This window comes from Theropithecus gelada, chromosome 13, assembly GCF_003255815.1.
Source record: "Theropithecus gelada isolate Dixy chromosome 13, Tgel_1.0, whole genome shotgun sequence".
NCBI classification, from domain to species: domain Eukaryota; kingdom Metazoa; phylum Chordata; class Mammalia; order Primates; family Cercopithecidae; genus Theropithecus; species Theropithecus gelada.
This window is the reverse complement of record NC_037681.1, coordinates 90,591,028-90,613,824: the sequence shown is the minus strand read 5'-3', so window position 1 is coordinate 90,613,824 and position 22,797 is coordinate 90,591,028. Positions and strand designations below refer to the sequence as shown.

The 22,797-nt window shown below is 51.2% G+C and overlaps 1 protein-coding gene across 1 annotated transcript; it reads left to right on the top strand.

Moving 5' to 3' along the window:
• Window positions 1-17,447: 17,447 nt before the first annotated feature.
• Window positions 17,448-19,617, top strand: ASPRV1 (aspartic peptidase retroviral like 1). Its single transcript, XM_025354314.1, has one exon. The coding sequence runs from the start codon at window positions 17,922-17,924 to the stop codon at window positions 19,044-19,046; it is 1,125 nt and encodes a 374-aa protein (XP_025210099.1). The 5' UTR covers window positions 17,448-17,921; the 3' UTR covers window positions 19,047-19,617.
• Window positions 19,618-22,797: the final 3,180 nt, after the last annotated feature.

Sequence of the window (22,797 nt, the reverse complement as noted above, 5' to 3'; positions counted from 1 at the left end):
CAGAGGCCTGGAGGGGTGGAGAGAGTGTTGGGAGAGCACAGAGCCCCTGGGGAAGAGGCTTCTCTGGGAGCTGGAGCAAGCATTTCTCAGAGTGCTGGGATCACTGGCTGGCCTTAAGGCCCAAGACTGCCAGCATGCCCGCCCTGCAGAGAGTTGTAGCCAGAAACAGGCACCTGGCCAGTTGCATTTGTGCAAAGGAAGCCCATGGAGCCCCAGCCTGCTTCCTTTATGGGCTGGGGCAGGGTAAGGGATATCTGAGTTTGAATTTAGTGTCTGGGGGATCCATACCCACACTTGTCATTCACCACCCAAGGGCAGGGACCCACTTCTGGGGCTCATGACCTAGAGGACGGGCCAGACAGCCTGGAATGATACAACTCAGGGTGACACCAACAGGTCCCACTGGCCACCTTGTCACCTCCTTTTCTTCACTCCCTCCTCTAGAGTTACTCTTTTAATTTCCACCTTGTGGCCCTGCAAAGATGCATTCCACCCAACTTTCCGATTGAACTCGTGGGGAAATGGTACTTTCTGTATCCAAATCTTAGCTGAAACCAGATTTGGGGTTATATTGACTAAAAAATCATTTGGCGCCACTTTTCATTTGTATTTATTAGGCCCCTCCTAGGTGGTAATGGGCCAGGTAGAGTGAGAGTACAGTAGAAACCCAAGACATGAAATTATACAAGAAGGTCAACCTTCATTTTACAGATGGAGACATGATAACCCAGAGATGTAGAGGACCTCGCCCAAGGTCACGCAGCTACCTGGCCAGTCTTGGGTTTGGAACGTGAGGTTCCTGCCTTTCAGTCCCGTGCTCTTTCAACAGCATCTTACACAACTTACAGAATGGTGGAGGAAGCAGGAATCACACCTGCAAAACAATGGCGGAACCCTGAGGGGGCAGGGCTCCCGCTGCTGATGACTTCCCACCCACAGTGGCTGCCAGTGCCTTTACGTTGTTTACTTAAATGTGCTTGTCTGGAGGTTGTCATTTTCTTTTGAGACACTGGGAATTCCCATAATTTTACAAAAAAGTTCAGTAAAACTAAATTTCTACATTTTTGCCCCTTTTTTTTTCCTTTTTTTTTTTTTTTTTTTTGAGACAGAGTCTCACTCTGTAGCCCAGGCTGGAGTGAAGTGGCTTGATCTCTGCTCACTGCAACCTCCTCCTCCCGTATTCAAATGATTCTCCTGCCTCAGCCTCCCGAGTTGCTGGGACTACAGGTGTGCGCCACCATGCCCGGTCAAGTTTTGTATTTTTAGTAGAGACAGGGTTTCACCATGTTGGCCAGGCTAGTCTCAAACTCCTGACCTCAGGCGATCCACTTGCCACGGCCTCCCAAAGTGCTGGAATTACAGGCATGAGTCACCTTGCCTGTCCCATTTTTGCCCAATCTGTATCTCCTCAGTGTATGAGTGTGTGTGTTTTGTGGGGGGCACTCTGTTCCTATAGGTTGGTCTGATTTGGGACTCTGTGCTTTGATGGGGGCACAGCGATGGGAGATGGTGGGAATAAGGCGTGGAGAGGCCGTATTGTGCCATTATCCCTTCCAGGACACTCTGTGCCTGGAGGGGGAGAGGGAGGGGGCCAGCGATGCCAGGCTGGGAAGGGGCTTTCTTAACCCACAAGTGTACAGGCCTTGAAGGCCATGACTTAGGGTCATTGTCACCCATTCATTCATTCACTCAAATCTGGAAAACATTCAAAAATTAATTTTTAAAAATCACCTCTGGGGAAAAGTCTGGTGTCAGGTTCAGAAAGGATTTGTTTCATACCCAGGGCCATGTCTGGGTTGTGTTCTCCGCTATCCAGGAACCCAAAGGCTCTCATTCAGCCTCAAGGGCTGTGGAAGTGACTCCTGGTAGGTGGCTCCAGCACTGACTCTGGGCCCTCAGGGTTGAAGTTGCCATGAAGACTGCGGTCCGCATCACCTCCTGCCCCAGATCGAATTGGAGGGAGCCAGGTGAGGTTGAGGAGGAGGCACTGTGGAGCTGGGCCTGGCTTCCAAGGAGAACCACAGGAAGACCAAACTCAGACTGGGATCTTGTGGGAGGGCAGCACTGGGTCTGGAATGAAAGCCTTTGCCCACCCGGCGTCTACATGGGCCACGCGGCCGGAGGGTTGGGTCTTCCAGAGCCACACACCTGGGAGGGACAAGGCTGGGTGCGGTTGGGTCACATGTCTAACTTGTGTTCCTTTGAAGCTGTGAGTTGGACAGATTTTATCTTGCTTGTTTTGACCCTCTGTGAGCTAACAGCTGAGGGTGGGGTGGGAAAGGGGAGGACGGAGAGCAGTAAGCGTGCTGGTTCTTCTTTTGGTCTGTTTAGCAACTTCCCATGACTTTTGAGCAAGGGACAGGTGTAACCCCTTGCACCCTGAGGTGTGCAGTTGCCTACATATGCCTGTGGCCTCAAGGCCATGTAGAAATCGTCCCTGGTTCAGCCAAAGCAAATTCACTGACCACGGGGGAAAGAGTAGGGAACATGAAACAAGCAGCTCTGCCCGGCCTTCCACTCACGTGGCCATGAGGCCCGTCATTCAGCACGCTGGGCACTGTGAGGGACTTCTGTCTCCTGTCTCCGTCACACTCCACTCCTTTTTCCTCCATGGCTCAGCAAGGCCTACATTTTCCCAGTGAAGTCACAGAACCACAGGGAGAAACCCATGGACTTGGCCTCTCTCCCTAGGCGAGTGAAGTTGGTGGTAAAGTCTGTTGGCAAATTCAAATTGTACTTGCTACAGTCTTTTCCTCAAGTAATTCTGGGTGCATTCCAAACTTACCAATTTCCTGAAGTACATGGGAGGAGGCAGGGAAGCTTCTCGGGGGAGGAGCGGCACCAGCAGGGAGGCTGAGGGGCAGCAGTACAGATGGGAAGTTAGATGACGTGCAAGGAAAGGTGGGTTGCAGGCTGGGCTCTTGTTCTCTGTGGGCTCCATTCAGAATCCCCCACTTCACCTAGGACACTCTGGCCTCCCTCCAGGCATCACCGCCATGGAAAGCCCAGATACGGTCAAGTCCTTCATTAAACACCTGCCTCCACATCCCCTCCAGACCCTTCTCTGTCCTCAGAAGGAGCTCTGCCCTTCAAGGAAGGGGCTAGGGGCTTTGTAGCTTTCTGTGCCTCTAGTCAAGGCTGATCCTCCTTCCTCCTGCCTGAGGATCCAACCTTAGCCTGGAGCGATCCCAGAAGAGTATGAGTGTGGGAGGTTGTCAGGCGTGTGACTCACAGTCTCCTCTGGGACCCCTGCCCCAGGAGCTCTGGAGGGCTGTCAGACATAACTTGTTGCAGGGAAGATAGTTGACAGAAGATGTTTAACAGGAGTGTGAACGTGCCATCAGCCCATGCCCCGACCTCCAGGAACAGCCTAGCCTTACGGTTCTGTGCCCTCCTCAGCCCAGGGACTCTTTACCCACCCAACATTGTCATTACCCAAAACTATTTCACCTCTGCTCTAAACAATTCCAAAATCCCCATCCTCTGATCCCAGCCTTCTTCCTGTCCAGAGTTCTCATCCGCAACTCTTGCCACCCCAGGGTGAATGGCAAAGCCCTCCACCAACGTGGCAGCCCACAAAGGAGCAAACTGGAGAGAAGGAAAATGAGTTCCGTTTCGCTGATCAGATCTGAAAAGTATACATTGGGCAGGGCCATCAGGTGTTTGGAGAGCCTTTTGAGGCCCTGCTCATGGCAGAGCTGGGGTCGGGGTTCAGATCCAGGTGTGCACAGATCATAACAGTTCCTATGAGCTGATTGTTAAATCTTCAGGAATTTCGTGAACCAATGGTTAAACCCAGACATTATGAAAAACTAAATTTTAAATTAAATTATATAAACTTACCATTAAATTAATTATATTAAGGCAAAAATAATACATTTTCAAAAACCATCACTTCCTAATGATTTTTTTTTTTTTGAAACAGAGTTTCATTCTTGTTGCCCAGGCTGGAGTGCAATGGTGCAATCTCGGCTCACTGCAGCCTCTGCCTCCTGGGTCCAAGGGAGTCTCCTGCCTCAGCCTCCCAAGTAGCTGGAATTACAGGCATGCACCACCATGCCTGGCTAATTTTGTATTGTTATTAGAGACAGGGTTTCTCCATGTAGGTCAGGCTGGTCTCGAACTCCCGACCTCAGGTGATCCACCCACCTCGGTCTCCCAAAGTGCTGGGATTACAGGCATGAGCCACCATGGCTGGCAATAATTATATATTTTATTATTCTTTATTCTTTTAAGATTATGTACATCTATTATGTCTGTAGAAATACTACATAATATTGTGTTACTGTGCTTTTTCCCCAAGTCTGCATTCAGTGACATCATATTGGTGGATTGAAATCAGCCATAGTGGGAATACTTACACCACAGAAATGGGCAGCAACCACCACAAATCAGGGCTTTATTCATTATTTGGTTGACTATCTAGACTTAAGAAAGTTATGGAGAAAATGCTAATAATGCACGTTAAACTTAAATGTATGTTTTGCCAATGGCCATTGCATTGTGAATGGCACAGAAAAATGAAGCAAATATTCTTCCAGTATTCAAAAACTATTCTCTGCTTCAGTAAAGAAATTGCTAACAGCATTGACAAACAAGTGAAGTTCTGGTCAGGTGCAGTGGCTTTTGCCTGTAATCCCAGCATTTTGGGAGGTCCAGGCGGGAGGATTGTTCGAGGCCAGGAGTCCAAGACCAGCCTGGGCAACATAACTAAACCAGTTCTTTACAAAAAATAAAAAAGTTAGCTGGGCGTGGTGTGCACTGGCTGAGGCAGGAGGATCTCTTGAGCCCAGGAGTCTGAGGTTACAGTGAGCTATGATCATTCCACTGCACTCCAAGGTCTGGGCAACCCATTCTTTAAAAAAAAACAAGTGAAGTTCCAACATCTGTCTTTCTGGTTTCACTTTTTTCTTGCTAGTTGGTACAAAAAAAAATATCAGTTAACATTCATGTTGGAACTACGTTCATTTGTCAGTTACAACTGTAGGCTGGCTATGGATTCAGCAGGTTGGCAAAAATCAGTGAAAGCGTTCTGTAAGACCCAAATGGCTATGTGCAATTTACAATAAAGGATAGTATATATTTTTTATTATTTGTAAATTATTAGGCATCCTTTATGTCAATAAAATTTATCATAAATATATGTATGTGTATATATGCATGCATTTTCCCCAGAGAGCTCATTGTTAATTAAACATCTACCAGCATACCACTGGGCAGGTTGCCTTAGGCTGATGAGGAGTGACCAGAGATTTGACTCTTTGGAAAGATTCCCAGAAGAGGGTGGGAATCACTGATGGAAAGAGGCTGCTGAGGAGGTTGGAGGGGCCTCAGGTGGAAGGATTAGCCTGGCTAGGCACAGAGTCCCTGAAAAGGGATGTAGGAGTGAAGAAAACCTGGGGTAGGGTGGAGTGGGAGATCGCCATTTCTCTGCCAAGTAGGACGCAAGCCATCTTCTGCAAGCAGGAGGTGGAGAAGTGAGGAAGGGTGAAGGTTTGGCCTGAGTAGTCAGTGTGGGGCCAAGAAAAAGGACCAGGGAGGACGAAGAAGACTAAGGAGAGACTGCAGAAGACATGTGAAAACCAAGAGGACGGCAGGCCTGGCGGGTGGCTCACACCTGTAATTCCAGCACTTTAGGAGGCTCAGGCAGGCAGATCACCTGAGGTCAGGAGTTCGAGATCAGCCTGGCCAACATGGTGAAACCCCATCTCTACTAAAATTTTAAAAAGGTAGCAAGGCATGGTGGCGGGAGCCTGTAATCCCAGCTACTTGGGAGGCTGAGGCAGGAGAATCACTTGAACCCGGGAGACAGAGGTTGCAATGAGACGAGATCACACCACTGCACTCCAGCCTGGGCGACAGAGCAAGACTCCATCAAAAAAAAAAAAAAAAAAAAAGGTGGGGAGACTGGGCACGGTGGCTCACACCTGTAATCCCAGAACTTTGGGAGGCTGAGGCAGGAGGATCACAAGGTCAGGAGTTGGAGACCAGCCTGACCAACATAGTGAAACCCCATCTCTACTGAAAATACAAAAAATTAGCTGGGTGTGGTGGTGGGCGCCTGTAATCTCAGTGACTGGGGAGGCTGAGGCAGGAGAATCTCTTGAACCCGGGAGGCAGAGGTTGCAGTGAGTTGAGATCGCATCACTGCACTCCGGCCTGGCTGACAGTGCAAGATTCCATCTCAAAAAAAAAAAAAAAAAAAAAGTAAAGAAAGAAAACCCCAAAACCCAGAGGACAGCAACCAAATTACAGCCACGAGAGCAAGAGGGTCGAGTGTAACCAGGTGCAGCACTAGGCTAAGCCCCATGGTACGGATTGCTTGATTAATCTTCCAGGACAATCCTAGGAGGAAACCAAGGCTTGGAAGAATTAAGTCATTTATCCACAGCTTGTAGCCAGTTAGTGGCTGAGTCAGGAGTTGAATTTAGGCAGCCTGGCCCTCTTGACAAGGCAAAAGACTGCACAGAGGCACCTTTCTTCTCAGCAAAGCTCCCCCAGACGATGCAAGTTCAAATGCTCCAGGACGGAGATTGGCAGGGCAGACGTGGCTGCATGTCAAGGGCTTGTGGTCTTCCTCACAAAGCCTTGCAAACCCGCCTCATCTCCGGCCTCCCCAAATGTTCCTGCACCTGATGCTCTTAGCACCCCACACTGTCTGTTGAATCTAATTATAAAGAATCTAGGCTTGCATTTTTAAATATCTTTGTTATTTTACCTTCAGAGAATTCATTCTTATTGTGTTTTTAAATAGTAAGGTACGTGACAGATTGGAAATTTGCAAAACAGATCCTGAACCTTAGAACATTTGAGAGGCAGGGTCCTAACATGCTATTCTAATCACGTTGATCCCCTGCTGGGAGCCTTTAGTGATCCCTACTGGCTACAGCAGTTTTCCAAATAGTAGGTGGGGATCAATTAGTGGGTTGGGAGATTAGTTTTCAGTATCATTACCAGAGTTAAAAAAGAAGTGGCTCCAAATAGAAAATACCAGAATATATTACACATAGTAAATACAGTTTGTTTTAGCTACATATATTTTCATGCATATGTGTACTGGATTATGATGAAAAATGTCTTTCTTACTATGAGCACAGTACAAAACTTTTTTTTTTTTTTTTTTTTTTTTGGAGACAGCGTCTTACTCTGTCACCCAAGCTGGAGTCCAGTGGCATGATCTGAGCTCACTGCAACCTCCACTTCCCAAGTTCAAGCAATTCTCCTGCCTCAGTCTCCCAAGTAGCTGGGATTACTCCCGAGTAGCCATCACCACACCCAGCTGATTTTTGTATTTTTAGTAGAAACGGGGTTTCCCCATGTTGGCCAGGCTGGTCTCGACCTCCTGACCTCAGGTGATCTGCCGCCCCGGCCTTCCAAAGTGTTGGGATTGCAGGCGTGAGCCACTGTGCCCGGCCAGAAAAGGGCAAATTTGAATGCGGCTCATCTGCAGATAAAGACAGCACTGCCAGGCCTGACATTCAGAGCCATCGAGGCAGAAGCAGTCGCTGAGGAAGATCCGGCAGTGCTTCATGGGAAAGGGGTGAGGACAGGCTGAGCTGAAGGATGTGCAGGTTATGGATGAGACCAAAGGCCCAGAAACACCAGGATTTTCATGCTTAGACTGTACCAGTGCTGCAACTCAGAGAGAAGCTGGGCCTGGCAGTCCCTTGTGATAGCACCTTAGAGGAGGGAGACCCTGAGTTTGCCAGGGAAATCAAGGGAGACTTCCTGGAGGTGGTAGTCTTAGTTGACTTCTCAGCATTTGCCAGGAGAACAGGGATGTGGAGAGGGCTCATCTGGCTGAGTGGCTTGTGACAAGGTACAAGAAAGCCTGTCCTGTTTGGGGAACTATACGCCATTTTGTGTAGGTAGAGCATGAAGCAGGGAGGCGGACTTCATGAGTCTTGCTGGATGTCAAGATTTTATTTTGGGATGAAGAGCCATGGGAAAATTTTGAGCAGAAGAATGGCATGAGCAGACTTACATCTTTGGAAGATGACTTGTGACCTGAGGAGGGTGGATTAATGGAGAGGAAGCAGAGGCAAGGAGACCTGTAGGATGACTGCGGACCTCAGCAGGGTGTCCTGAGGCCAGGGTGTGAGGAGGCATGGAGGTGGGAGAGAGACTCAGGAGGAGGAGCTGAGGGCACTGGCGACCCACCAGTCCAGGTGGGGCCATGAGAAATGGGCGGAGGTGAGGAAGGCCCCTGTGTCTATGACTCTGAGGGCTGGCTAGATAGCAGTGCCATTGCCAGATAAAGAACACAGCAGGCCAGGTGTGGTGGCTCATGCCTGTAATCCTGGCACTTTGGGAGGCCAAGGCAGGAGGATTGCTTAAGCCCAGGGGTTCAAGACCAGCCTGGGCAACATAGGGAGACCCTGTCTCTACCAAAAAAAAAAAAAAAAATTAAGAAAATGAGGCAGATGTGGTGGTGCGTACCTGTGATCCCCTCTAAGGTGGAACTGGAGCTGAGGTGGGAAGATTGCTTCAGCCCGGGAGGTCAAGGCTTCAGGGAGCCACGGCACTTCAGCCTAGGTGACAAAACAAACAAAAAACACAGGAGGCAGAGGGTGTCTGGTGAGAAGAGAGAACATTCACTGTTGAAAGTGGACTTGCAGGCAGACATGTCAGGTGGGCAGCTGGGGCAGCAGGGAGAGAATGGGCAAGCGGTGCAGAGGGGGCGTCCCTGGCCTGGAGAGTGTATGGAATGAGGGGGAATGGACTGTAGGCAGAGCCTCAGGGAGCCACATCTGTGAGTATCCACAGATACTCACAGGGAGAGGAACCCACAAAGGACAGAGGGGAGTGGTCGTAGTGGTAGAAGACCCAGAAACGTGGGCCACAGAAACCAAAGGAGCAGAGAAGACCTAGGAGGAAAGCAGCAGTGCAAGGGCTTCAGAAGGCCAGAGTCCTTGAGGCTGAGAGGGCGAGACTGCAGCCTCGGGGAACCGCCGATGTCCCTGGCAAGGCTGACGGCAGAGGGCGGTGGGGCTTTGTGTGTGAATGGAGGTAACGCCATGAGGCAGAGTGTAAGCAGGCTGCCCCGGACCACGCCGCACCATGTGCAAATTAGAAAGGGGCACCCCTTCCTCCAGGCAGATCCAGCCCCTTGTTCTGGCACATAGGCTTGGCAAGAGGAGTGCAGGCTAGGCCTCAGCCTCCACCTGCCCCACAGTAGGGCATCCGGGCACCTTGGCCTTGTGAGTGTGGACCGACCCTTCTAGAAACTGTCTGGGAAGGAAGGTGACAAGTGGTCATTGACCAAGGAGATTCAGGATCATGTGAGGGTTTTCTTTTTTAAGATGTGAAAGTCTCTTGCGTGCTGATTTAGATAAAGGCAGGAAACCCATGGAGAGTGAGAATTTGGAGATTCAGGAAAAGAGAGTACAGGACACAAGGTGGGAGAGTGGGACACGAGGTGGGAGGGTGCAAGGCTGGAGTGGCTGCCCTGGGAGAGGCCTGTGCTATAGGGGACCAGGGACACTGAGCCAGAGTTGGGACTGCCTGTCCCCAGTGACTAGGGGTTCCAGTGCCCAAGACTCAGGCCCATGCAGACTGCCCAGGAGTGGGCCAAGAGCTGAGCAGACTAGGCTGGGGAGGCAGAGCCTTTGCTTGCTTATTATTTACTTTTTACTATGGAAAAATTTCAAACACACCCAAAAGTAGTGAGAAACTCAAATAATCCCTCTTAGATCTATTTCCCAGCTTTAATAATGATTAATATCGCCAATCTTATTTTATGGAGCAGTTTTTTGTGTTTGTTTGTTTGTTTGTTTTCCAGGACAGGGTCTCACTGTGTCACCCAGGCTGGAGTGCAGTGGTGCGATCTCAGCTCATCACAACCTCCACCTCCTGGGTTCAAGTGATTCTCCTACTTCAACCTCCCAAGTAGCTGGGACTACAGGTGCACGCCACCATCCTCTGCTAATTTTTGTATTTTTAGTGGAGACAGGGTTTTGTCATGTTGGCCTTGAACTCCTGGCCTCAAGCGATCTGCCCACTTTGGCCTCCCAAAGTGCTGGGATTACAAGTGTGAGCCACCATGCCTGTTCAATGTACCAGTTTTGAAAGCACCTTTTTAAAAACTTAAAATTTTAATAGACTTTATTTTTAGAGCAGTTTTAGATTTCACAGCAAAACTGAGTGAAAGGTACAGAAGTTTCCTATTTATTCCCTATTAAAAAACTTTATTTGGAAATTATTTTTATTTTTTATTTTTTTGAGATGGAGTCTCGCTCTGTCACCCAGGCTGGAGTGCAGTGGCTCTATCTTGGCTCACTGCAACCTTTGCCTTCTGGGTTCAAGCGATTCTCCTGCCTCAATCTCCCAAGTAGCCAGGACTACAGGCACCTGCCACTACACCTGACTAATTTTTGTAATTTTTAGTAGAGATAGGTTTTCACCATGTTGGCCAGGCTGGTCTCGAACTCCCGACCTCAGGTGATCCACCCACCTCAGCCTCCCAAAGTGCTGGGATTACGGGCGTGAACCACCGTGCCTGGCCTATTTGGAAGTAATTTTAAGCTTACAGAAAATGGCAAGAACAAGTTTTCTTAATTTGAAATAACTTTTTCTTATTAGAGGATATATTTACAGAATATCTGTAGAAGAGAGTTAAGATCATTCATGATTCTACTACCCCAAAATAACCACTGTCATTGTTTTGGTGTCTTTCTTCCCAGTCTTTTTTCTGTGTTCACAGACACAGTTTCCATTTTACCCGGAGACTATCCCAATCCCCGCAAGACGTCCTATCCTGTGTGTCCACGTGCACTGACTTATTCTCAGGGCCTTCACTACCCACATGCCCCCTCAGATGGTTTGCCTTTAGCAACAAAAATTAATCCAAGATTTTGGTCTGTGGATGCCCTCGTTCCCTGGTTTCAGGGCTACTGCAGGTTTCCCCTGTAATATTCCTTTCATGTTTGTTTTTCTCTGGTGATACTGGCTGATGTCTGGTTGGGGGAGTTGCCTGAGGCTCCTTGGGCTACCATCTTGCCCGGAAGCCTCCAGTGTGCCCCGCACCTCCTGCGCTCATCCCTGAGTAGCTGGGTTTGAGTCTGTCTCTCTCACTCGTCTGTGAACTCTGGGAGGGTAGGGCACAGGTCTGATTCATCTCTCAAAGTGAGGCAGCGTTGGCCTCAGTAAGTATGTATGGAATTGAATCAACCCACCTATTTGGCATTGTCCATTCCTGTCTATGCCATGGACTCTCTGAGTACCTGACACTAATTTACAGCCATGAGCATGGTGTCTGGCACACAGTAGTGCTCAATAAATGTGTGTGGATGGTGCGCCCAGCCACCTGGAGATTTCTATACATGTAAGGGCTCTGCTGTTTTTCCCTTTCTCCCTCTCCTGTCTCTCCCACATCTTCTGGATCACTTTGACATGCCAGAGGGAAGGTACCCCCTCTCTGCCGCCGCCCCCCATCTTCTGTATGTTAGCAGCAAAGCTAGGTTGGCAGTTGATTGAAAAGACTCAACTTCCTGTGCTGAGGATATTTGATAGGTTTTAATCACTCACAATACTAGTTATCATTAGAGACCATTCAAACTATTTCCAGATTATTTCGAAGCTGCCTTTGAGGTATTTAAGTTGGACAGAAGCCCTCCATGTGTTCAGCTCTAAGCCAAGTTTCCTGGTGTCATTAGAAGCCCGCTTGTAGTTGGAGATTACCCAATCTGTATGTTTTAATTGCCTGAATATTTCACTAATTGCAGGGGTGTTTGTCAAAAGTGGCTTAATGTCCCCAAAGCTGTCTGGACCTGTGTTACAAGTCCCACTCCCAACCTCAGTTAAGTGGAGGGGACCCTGAAGAGGGGATGGGAGGAAGGGAATCTGCATAAGGTCTTGCCTTAAAGCCAGCCCCTCTGGCCGGGCAGGGCCCTGGGCCTCCGTGGCAGGGATGGGGCAGGAAGGGATGAAGGCTTGGTCTAGGGTGGGGGCACCAGCAATTGGGGAAAAAGGCAGAAACCCAATTCAGAGGGCTGGGCCCGGAGGAGGCGACTGAGAAGGCCTTCAGGACATCTTAGTAATCTTCGTATTTGATTGAAAGATAAAAACAGGAGAGAACCAGTTTTGGCAAAGTGGACTTCTAGGAGTTAGTCAGCAACTTGCTCTCACCAACTCTTGGTTGGTCCTGCCCTTGACCCCGGGCCTGGAGGCTTGCAATGGCATTGGGGCCAGGACCACTGCTCCCCAAACACCTCTAGGACCCCCCACGGCTGAGACTCGCATTAAGCATTTTGCTGCCTCCTGACAGCAAAATGGATTTGGCTGGTGAGCTGTGCTGGGCCACTTCAGTTAGAGGGGTTCTGAACTAGGGGCAAAGCGGGGTAGGAGGGAGACCCAAACGGGAAGGAGAGGTTCTGGAACAGTGGCAGGCTGGGGAAGGGCTCTGCAGGCAGGAGAGCTCTGTCCTTCAGCAGCGACACTGGCCTCCCGGGTGAGGCATGTGGCAGGAACGCTCATGTTGAGGAGGTTTGGCAGGGACGAAGATGGAGGTCCAGTCAAGGTCAGGCTGTCCTGCCCGTGTGCCCTTGGCCATGACTGACTGTGGATGCTGCATGGTGCCCGCATGGTCGGAGAAGGCATGTGTGATCTGGGGCTTTAGGTTTGGGGATAAGGAAACGGCAGGTGCCTTGGATTTCTGAATGTACCTTGCTTTGGTCAAAGCCCACCCAGCTTTGATCTGAGTTCCTGACCAGATTTTTGTCCAAAATTCACCTCTTCATGTCTCTTTTCAGTTTGAAGATCTGGTGCCATAAGCCTACTGATGCGGAACGCTGGAAGCAGAATGCGGTTAGGGACGGTGCTCGGAGGAGCTGTGCCACCAACCCCACACATACGCCAACCCTGGGCCGGGGGGCCCAGTTGTGCAGGAGAGGGGCAGGCAAATGGGAGGGCCTTCGTCTTGGAGGCCATGGCCAGAGGTGGGGGGTTGGGGGGTCGGGGGATGGAGGCCTCAGTCCCTGCCCTCACCAGGTGGCAGGGAGCAGGAGGCAGGCTGACCCACTTAGAGACTGGCTCCTTTCAAAGCAGCGTGGTTGTGACGGGGTGCAGTAAGTGGGTCAGCCTGCATATATCCATGGGTCTTAAACTCTTCAACACTTGGCTGTTAAACATCTAGATCCTGCTTTCATTAGCTTGTAAGCTGTGGCCATGGGGACCTGCCTGGTCTTCTGAAGCAGCAAGTGTGTCCAGAGGCTAACAAACAGCAGGTGCCTCAAATAAATAGGATTTTAATACTCGATGTAAATGTGGGTGCAAATAAATACATGAAATGAAAGATGGGATCTGAATTATATGTGCAAGTTACACAATTGCTCAGCTGTTTTGCACTGAGAACTGTAGCGTGATTGTGGGTGCCGTGCGTGTTTCACAGGTGCAGGGTGTGTGTGTGTAGTGTGGAGGAGTGTGTTTTTGTGGACGGACGTGTACGTGGTGTGTAGTAGGGAGCGTGTGTGTCTGCGTGTACGTGCATGTGAATGAAGAGAAGACCCCACCACTGTACTGGGTGGGGACAGAGCCAGCTACTTAATTTGCAGGGTCCCAGTGTGAAAGAAAAACATGGACCCTCATTCAAAATTACCAGGAATTTCAGGACAGCAACAGCAGAGCATCACACCAAACTGGGGCCTTTCTGAGCGCAGGGTGGGTCTCACGCCCACGGAGGAGTGCACCTCCTTGTCTCCCTCCAACCTCCCCATGCTACCCCGAAGGCCCCTGGGTCCCCCTTTGCTCTCTTCCCACCGGCTTCCCAGGGTGGCCTTGACCTTGGCAATGTGGGGAAGTGGCCAAGGTGGGCTGGCAGAACGGGTTAGGGCTGTGCTGGTCTTACCCTTTCCCGACCCTCCTCTTCCAGCCTGGGCCTCACTAGAGGCACCCCAGTCCGTAAGGTGTCTCTTGCCCTGGGCTCTTGGCTCAAAAACCGATCTCCCTAGAAGGCAGGGTCTGCTCCCCACTCCACCCTGCGTGGTGGGCCAGGCCCTCCACCCTCAGGACTTGGAGGGCTTTAGGCTCCTCTGCAAGCTGCCACTGTGTTCTGGGAAGTCATCGGGCCGCAGGAACAATCTAAAGCAAGCATGTCTAGCCTGCTTTGAATGCAGCCCAACACGAATTTGTAAACTTTCTTAAAACATGAGTTTTGGCTGGGCATGGTGGCTCACACCTGTAATCCTAGCACTTTGGGAGGCTGAGGCGGGCGGATCACGAGGTCAGGAGATTGAGACCATCCTGGCTAACACATGAAACCCTGTCTCTACTCAAAAAAAAAAAAAAAAAAAAAAAAAAAAAAAAAAAAATTGTGAGTTTGTTTGTTTGTTTGTTTGTTTAGCTCACCAGCTATCGTTAGTGTTAGTGTATTTTATGTGTGCCCAAGACAATCCTTCTGGTGTCGCCCAGGGAAGCCAAAAGATTGGACCCTTGGTCTAAAGTGTTTGGGGTGGGCCGGGCGTGGTGGCTCATGCCTGTAATCCCAGCATTTTGGGAGGCCGAGGCAGGCGGATCATGAGGTCAGGAGATCGATCCTGGCTAACATGGTGAAACCTGTCTCTACTAAAAACACGAAAAATTAGCCTGCTGTAATCCCAGCTACTCAGGAGGCTGAAGGAGAATCGCTTGAGCCCAGGAGGCCGAGGTTGAAGTGAGCCAAGATCACACCATTGTACTCCAGCCTGGGTGACAGAGTGAGACTCCATCTCAAACAATAAATAAATAAATAAAAATAAAATAAAGCGTTTGGGGTGAACTCACTGCCCACCAAGGGCTTCAGGTCTTAGGAGGCCCGACAGGCCCAGTCTGATTTGCCCAACTGTCCTGAGGGAGACTAAAGCAGGCAAAGGATCCAAGTGAATATCAGAAGTGAAACAATTTTAAAAAAACAACAGAAAAGAAACGGCAAAAGGGAACCAGGGAACTGAGAAAGAATTGGGTTGGTGGAGCTCACAGCCCAGAAATCTCAGTGAGGGGGCGTGGAGGGTGGCGAGCCCCACTCCTTCCTGTTTATTGTCCTGCTTTGCTCCTCCAGGGTTAAGTACAGTGTGCCTGCTTCAGGGTACACCCAGGAATCGCTAATGGGTGATAATGAGGGTGTCCCGCCCCAATACCTATACTTGTCAATAATTAACCATGATTTCCTAGGTTCTGGGAGGAGGTAGTGGCACCTGGCTGCCCTGACTGGCTTAGCTCATGGGGCACCTCTGGCATAGCCATTCCAAGGTGTCTGTGTGCTTCCAGGCTATTCTAAGGATGGGTACCTCCCAAGGCATAAGGGAAGTCGAGAACTAACCTTTACCCATGTCCCTGATCCTAGCCAGAGACAGACTCCCAGACTCAGCCAGAGGCTGATGCCGACCCCTTCCAGCTCTCATGGTAACCACGAGGCCCCTGCGTGCTTCTGTTGTGGAGGTCCCAGAGGGAGCTGTGTGGACAGACAACCTGAAGGGTCATCTGCCTCAAGCCACAGCGGCACAGAAGTCTAAAGACTGTGGGGAAGGATGGGGCCAAGGTGGGCTTGGGCTCCTTGGTGAGGGGGCCCAAGCAGCTAAGCAGGGGTGGAGGTTACCATAAACTTGTTCATCAAGAGCCACAGTGCTTTGCCTGCCCTAGAGAGTCAGTGTGACCAAGGCTTCCATGCAGGGGTGTGATGGAACTGGATTCCAGTTAGTATTTGCCAATTTTGGTGGTGTAACTACTTCCACCAAGTCTGATTTCAAGCACCAATTGGTTTAACAATTGACCCACCAAATTCCTGAATATTTAACAAGCAGCTCTTTCTCCACTGCCCACCAAGACCCCTGCCCCCAGCGCTTATGCTGTACCTCTCCCAGCCCAGCACTCCACCTCCCTGTCCTTGCAAAATGCCCTTCTCTGGCCGCTGGAAAGCCTGAGACCTGAGGCCATGGAAGCTCCTGTGCTCCAGGGTCCTGGGCGGAGCTGCTCTGCTTCCCAGGTTGTCACACTGCTCACGGAATGATGTGTGTGAAACGACTTTGCCAAAGTGAACACCAAACCCACTCAAATGAGGTCCCAAGGGACCACCAATTTCTAGTCTAAGCGCAGCAGGGAGACTGGAATTCAATGTCTACCACTATGGTTTGAAAAGCTGGTTCAGGGCATTTAGCAGTCCCAGCTTGTCAGCTGACAGGCCATCCTGCCTCGCTCCTCCCTTGGTCGCATGCTAACCTCCTCACTCATTTCCACTTCCAGGGGACTAGATGTGCGGAGGTAATGAATACCAGGGAATCGGGAAACCACTGGGTCAGTTCTTTGAGTCACAGAACAGCACTCATCCCAGCAGCTGGGAAGCTATCTGCAAAAGCCCATCTGCAGAAGGGGCTTCCTGGCCTTGCGTGTGGCTGGGCCATTTCTCTGGATGCAGGGTTTTCATTATGCAATCTTCTCAAAGAACCACCTGCTCTCAACACCTTCTCAGTGACTCCATTTCCCCCTCCTCTGGGCTCCTGGAATGCCACAATGGCCCCACCTTAGCCAGGCAGCTGTGATGAGAGGTGTTGACCCAGCTGCCTCTCTGCTGGCTCACTGAATCAGGTGGAAGGGGCTGGGGACAGCACAGTCTTACAGTGTGGTTGGGGACCTGGGCTATCCAGAGGCAGGACTGTCCAAAGGCAGGGTACTGCTGGGATTCTGCCAGGCACTGAGTGATGCATGGCATAGGGAGCTGGAGAGGGACAGGCTCTTGGCCAGGAAAAACAGCCCCAGAGCCACAGGTGTGCCATCGAGTCTTCCTCCTCTCCGATCCTTAATCATTCCTGTTTGGTGACAGCACACAGCTAGGCCTGGAGCCCAGCAAAGAGCCCCTGGGTCCCAGAGGAAGTTGTTCTGGGGGCTGGAGACAATCACAAATGCCAAGTTTGTGAGCCCCAGACTCTGGTTCATAGCGAGAGGCAGACTTGTGAACGAACCACCAGAGCACACTGTAAAACACGCTCAACCAGGAGTGGGTGCCCTTGCTAGGGACAGGCAGAAGGCTCCATGGAGCAACATTTGAATGCGGACATAAAAGTGGATCCCTTCAACAGCCCCTGCACAGCCCCAAGTCAGGCCTCCAGCCCTTGGACTCACAGATCGCCCCTGTAGACGCCTGGAGGTCCTCCGGTGCTACCCTTTACCCCTGCAGTGGAGGGGCACACAGCCAGAGCCCTCCAGGTCCTCACCACTGGCATCGCCAACATGGTGGACGTTTTCCCTCTCAAAATGAAAAGGGACTAAATTTCCCCATGATCTTTCCACAAATGACCATGTTGGGAAGTGGGAAAGGAAGGGCTGCAGGGCCTGGGGCAGGGACCCTTGGAACAGTTCTTGGAAATGGAGAGGGGTAAATAGAGTGGAGACAACGCTCATGGAGTCCAGTATGAGCCTACCCAGAGTTGCTCGGCCACCTCTGCCTCTGAATCAGGGGTGATCAATGAAGGAAAATTACTGCAGCAATTGAGTCCATGTAAGATGATTGTGCACGTGTGTGTGTGTGTGTGTGTGTGCGTCCCCTCACTCAAAAAAGACCATTTTTGTGCGTTCTTGATTCTGGGACCCTCCTCTACCTCCCTCTCCAGGAAATCCCATAGGATCCCATACCTGCTTTAGAATGTGTGTGAGACACTTCCCAGTGCCTGGCACGTGGTAGGAGCTCTGTACATGTAAACTCTTTTCCTTTGACCACTCAAAGTAGTCACTTGTGGGGGAGGCCAACAGGGGCCTCCCCGGTCTCAGAGCTGATGGGCATCTGGTCCCTGCCTCCGTCTTCCTTCTCTGGCTGATGACAAATACCTGAATGTCATCACATCCTCCATGTCCTCATCTGTTATTCTGGAACACAGGCTGGGGAGGGTACAGGGTAGTCCCCCTTCAACAGAGGCCAGCCTTTCTTGGGATGTGGGCTGGCTGGTGTTGGTCCAAGGATGGATGCGGAGGGTGAGGCACCCATCCTGCTAGTCGGGCCGGATGCTGGCAGGAGGGCGGAGCGAGGAGGGGCGGAGCTTCCAGAACAAAGAAGAATAGGGAGCCCGGGGGCCAGCCTAGGAATCAAAAAGGCTCTGCAGAGTGAGCAGGCCACAGCACTGCCTGCCTCTGCCCCAGCAGTCAGTCAGCCAACGGCACCTGCTCCCTCCTGCTTGCCCAAGGCTGGGCAAGTCATCCCCGCTCTGCTTCCAGAGGCCCCGTTTTCCAGCGTGATTGCGCCGACACTGCTCTGTGGGTTTCTCTTGGCGTGGGTTGCTGCTGAAGTTCCAGGGGAGAGCAGCAGGATGGCCGGGAGCAGAGCCAGGAGTGAGGAAGGCCGCCGGCAGCATGCCTTTGTCCCGGAGCCTTTTGATGGGGCCAATGTCGTCCCAAACCTCTGGCTGCACCGCTTTGAAGTCATCAATGACCTCAACCATTGGGACCATATCACCAAGCTAAGGTTCCTGAAAGAGTCCCTCAGAGGAGAGGCCCTGGATATCTACAATGGGCTCAGTCCCCAGGACCAGGGAGACTACGGGACTGTGAAAGAGACCCTCCTGAAGGCCTTTGGGGTCCCTGGGGCTGCCCCCAGCCACCTGCCCAAAGAGATCGTCTTTGCCAACAGCATGGGTAAGGGCTACTATCTCAAGGGGAAGATTGGTAAAGTGCCCGTGAGGTTCCTGGTGGACTCTGGGGCCCAGGTCTCTGTGGTCCACCCAAACTTGTGGGAGGAGGTCACCGATGGCGATCTGGACACTCTGCAGCCCTTTGAGAACGTGGTAAAGGTGGCCAATGGTGCTGAAATGAAGATCCTGGGTGTCTGGGATACAGCAGTGTCCCTAGGCAAGCTGAAGCTGAAGGCACAGTTCCTAGTGGCCAATGCAAGTGCCGAGGAAGCCATCATTGGCACTGATGTGCTCCAGGACCACAACGCTGTCCTGGACTTTGAGCACCGCACATGCACCCTGAAAGGGAAGAAGTTCCGCCTTCTGCCTGTGGGAGGGTCCCTGGAAGATGAGTTTGACCTGGAGCTCATAGAGGAGGACCCCTCCTCAGAAGAAGGGCGGCAGGAGTTCTCCCACTGAGAAGCCCCCTTTTCTCTAACCTCCTAAATATTGGTGGGAAGGCCCACCACTGTGGTGGGCGGGGGGCGCATATCCTCAGGGGGATCACTGGGCTTGGCCAATCCGCTTATCAACTCTTGCTCTTCCCTCCTCTCTTCCTCCCTCTGCAGGGGCCTTAATTTGCCCCTGGCTGGGGAGGCTTCCACTGAACAGGCACAGGTGAGGGAGATCAGGCTGTCTTAGAGGGACAGGGTCCTCATGGTCATCAAGCTGCTATTGATGACAAAGACTCGAAGGCTGGAAGAGCTCCCAAGGAAGCTAGAAATGCTTGTCTTTGAAAGAACTGTGGGACCCCTTCAGATCCCCTGAGGTATGGCTTGGTCACTCTCAGGTTATCAGAGCCTGTCTCAGCTGGGCTGGGTCCTAGCTGCAGGGTCTTCGTGAGGGTCACAGTTGCTCTGAGACACTGCCTGAAGAGCCTTTCCACCTGTACAATGGTATTTTCTGTCTATCATTTGCTTTGAAGCCCATTGTGCCTTGTGCCAATAATTCAATTGCTGCAAACACCAATAAAGATTGATTCATGGAAAAACCATGTAATGTGTTGATTGAGGATGAGAGGAATGTGAGAGGGAGTCAACATCAAAGACAAGGGAGATTCACGTGTCTAATGAGTGCCTAGCTGGAGGTATAAGAACATATACACAGTGACAACATGTCTTGGATTTTCTAAGACAGTCTCAGCATAAAATATTTTGACTTATTCCCTCTAGAATTACTCGCGTTATTTTGAATCATCATAATTCCTCTACTTATTTCAATCTGTAGTATTTTACCATACACATTGCCCCTATACCCAAAAGCGACCCTAAAGTCTTATGTGAGATGTCTTGATTGGGGATTGGGAAATTATGATTATGATAAACAAACAGGAAAGTGTCTGCTGGGCAAATAGGTTCTTACAGCTGTCCAGGAGAGAGAACTTGGAGGCAGAAAGCAGGGCCAGGAGACAAGTGTTAACCTGCGTGGGACAGCCCAAGGGTGTGCTGGAGGACAGGGGAGGCAGCGGCAATGCAGGGTCCTGGCGGTGGGAGGTCAGCCTCTTCCTGGAGGAACTTGCAACAGAGCCTGAAACTAGAGCGACCTGATGGAGAGGAGGACGTTCCCAGATCTGGAAATGGGGTGTGCATCTCTTTTAGGGATCCACCTCGTATTTGCTTCCAAATTTCTGTTTTTTTCTGGAATGCAGCAGGGCTGGGAATCTGAAACCCAAAGGGAGAAGCTGAGTGGACAGAAGTCTCCACAGAGGAGCCAATTTGTTCCAAATCTCAGGCCTCCCCACCAAGCACATGGGGCGAGCCCGTTCTCAGGGGAGATGACCTGCACCCTCCAAACTTTGGGCCCAGGAAGATTGGCACAAGGTCAGAGACATGAACATGCAGGGATCCCGGACCTCTTGATGGAGGCGAGAAGGACCATTTTCCGTCCTCCAGGGTAGAATGAGCCTCTCGAAGTTCCCACCTGGACAGCTCCTGAGGGAAGACAGAAGGCAGGAGTGAAGCCCCTGGACTTTTTGAACCTGATCTGAGCCAGGACCAGCTGCCCCTCCCTGGCCCCTTCTTCCCTCCGATTCCAGCTGTGATCCTCCTGGGAACTGAGGCATGACTCAGCCCCTAATCCCCGGGGTTTACCCAGGCCCCTTCCTTGGGCAGCCAAGCATCTTAACTGAAATTAGCTCCATCAGCCCCAGGGCATGTGGAGGGAAGGACAGGTGTGGGATCAGGAGGAAATCTCTTTCCAAAAAAGTGATGCCTAGACAAGTATGTGGGAGAACTGGAGAAGAGGGTGGGAGAACTGGAGAAGGTGATGGGGGAACTGGAGAAGGGGGGAGAACTGGAGAAGGTGGGGGAGAACTGGAGAAGAAGGGGGGAGAACTGGAGAAGGGGGGGAGAACTGGAGAAGGTGATGGGGGAACTGGAGAGCAGGGGAGAACTGGAGAAGAGGTGGGGGAGAACTGGAGAAGAGGGGGAAAGAACTGGAGAAGGTGATGGGGGAACTGGAGAAGGTGATGGGGGAACTGGAGAAGGTGATGGGCGAACTGGAGAAGGTGATGGGGGAACTGGAGAAGGTGATGGGGGAACTGGAGAAGAGGGGGTGAGAGCTGGATAAGGTGATGGGGGAACTGGAGAAGGGGTGGCCTCCGGATGCCTCCCAGGTCCTGCATCCCCCTTCTCAAATGTGATTTTCAGCCCTGGTCTCTGTGGCCTAACACATGCTGCTCTCTCATGGGCCGAGCCCTCTCCTGAGGGAACAATCCAGGTGGCACCTCCCTGTGACCTATTTTCCTCCAGGTCCTTTGGATCCCAGCCACGTGCTGGGTAGAAGGATGGAAGGAGGGAGGGTAAAGGGTCTGTAAGCGGGTGGGTGGGGAGCTGGGGAGGAGACTAAGGAATTGGTGGCCAGGCCCGAATTCCAGAGCAATACCCCAGCCTCCCTGCCCTTCCCCACACACCACAGGGAGCGGAGCCCTGTCCTGGGTGGTTGCGAATGGGATGCTGTGTCCCAGCAGCAGACACCTTCTTCCCCTGCTCTGAGTGAGGAGAGCCTGTCTGAGCCCCCAGGTCCCAGCTCTCAGCCAGTTTTCTCTCCTAGAGAAATGTGGGTCCCCTGAGAGGGCACAGTGAGGGGCGGGGTTTGTGACATCCAAAGCACGGCCCCCATGGAGGAAGGGACCATGTGGTGCTTCTTACTGGGAGACCTGAGTGAGCCTGAGACCGCTGCTGCATGGGTGTGAGAGTGATCACAGCTGCCGATGCGTCAACGTGGAACCCGGCTGCAGGACTGTGAGCAGCTGCTCTCTGGGAAGCCAGGTATCAAACAACAGAGAAGCCCGGGAGAGAAGCCAGAAAAAGTGGGTAGTGGCCACACCACAGAGGGCTTGCTGCCTGGGTGAGGAGTTCACACCTGCCTCCCACAGTGAACCATGCGGGAGCAGGAAGATTCATCTGGCTTCTGGGTATAGGAAGGAGTAAAGCAGCAGCAAAGGCTCCGCTTGGACACCATGGCAGCCCTTAGACTTAGGGTCTGCATTTGCGATGATGGAAAGGAGGATGCAGGATCGATGTGAAGGTTTAGCCTTGGGAGCACATAATAATCACCAGAGAAGACCAATGAACATCAATTCCTCCAATGGTCCTAAAGTACAGCAGGCTTGGGAACCGGTGGTCTAAATTCCAGTGGCTTCTACCCCTGTGCCACCCAAAGGGTGATCCATGAACCAGCAGGAAGGCGACCTCAGCATCACCTGGGAGCCCGTTGAGAATACAGACTCTCCATCCCACCCAGACCTGCGCCAGAATCTGCAGTGAACAAGATCTCCGAGTAATTCTAGGGGATATAAGAGTTTGAAAAGCCCTGGCCTAGAACATTCTAAAACCTTTAGTTAAGGGGCCCCTACAAGCTGCCTTCTTCTCTAATAATGACCACCACAAACTGAATGCATGCCAATTCCCCAGACCACGCTAGATAATTCTTTATGCTTTATCCAGCAAACCTTCAAGTCTTAATTTCAGACTAACAGGAAAGTTGCAAGAGCAGTACAAAGAATTTCCATATGTTTCACCCAGTTTCCCCAAATATTGATATTTTACCAATTAACTTCATCATCTCTCTCATTCTCATTCTTTTTCTCTGTATCTATATGTATAGGAACCTTTGAAAATTGCAAATATGATGCTCTTTTATCTCTAAATACTTCAATGTATATTTCTTA

Excerpts from the sequence above, each read along its gene's own strand:
- ASPRV1 (XM_025354314.1), top strand. The coding sequence starts at position 17,922 with ATGGATGCGGAGGGTGAGGCACCCATCCTGCTAGTCGGGCCGGATGCT.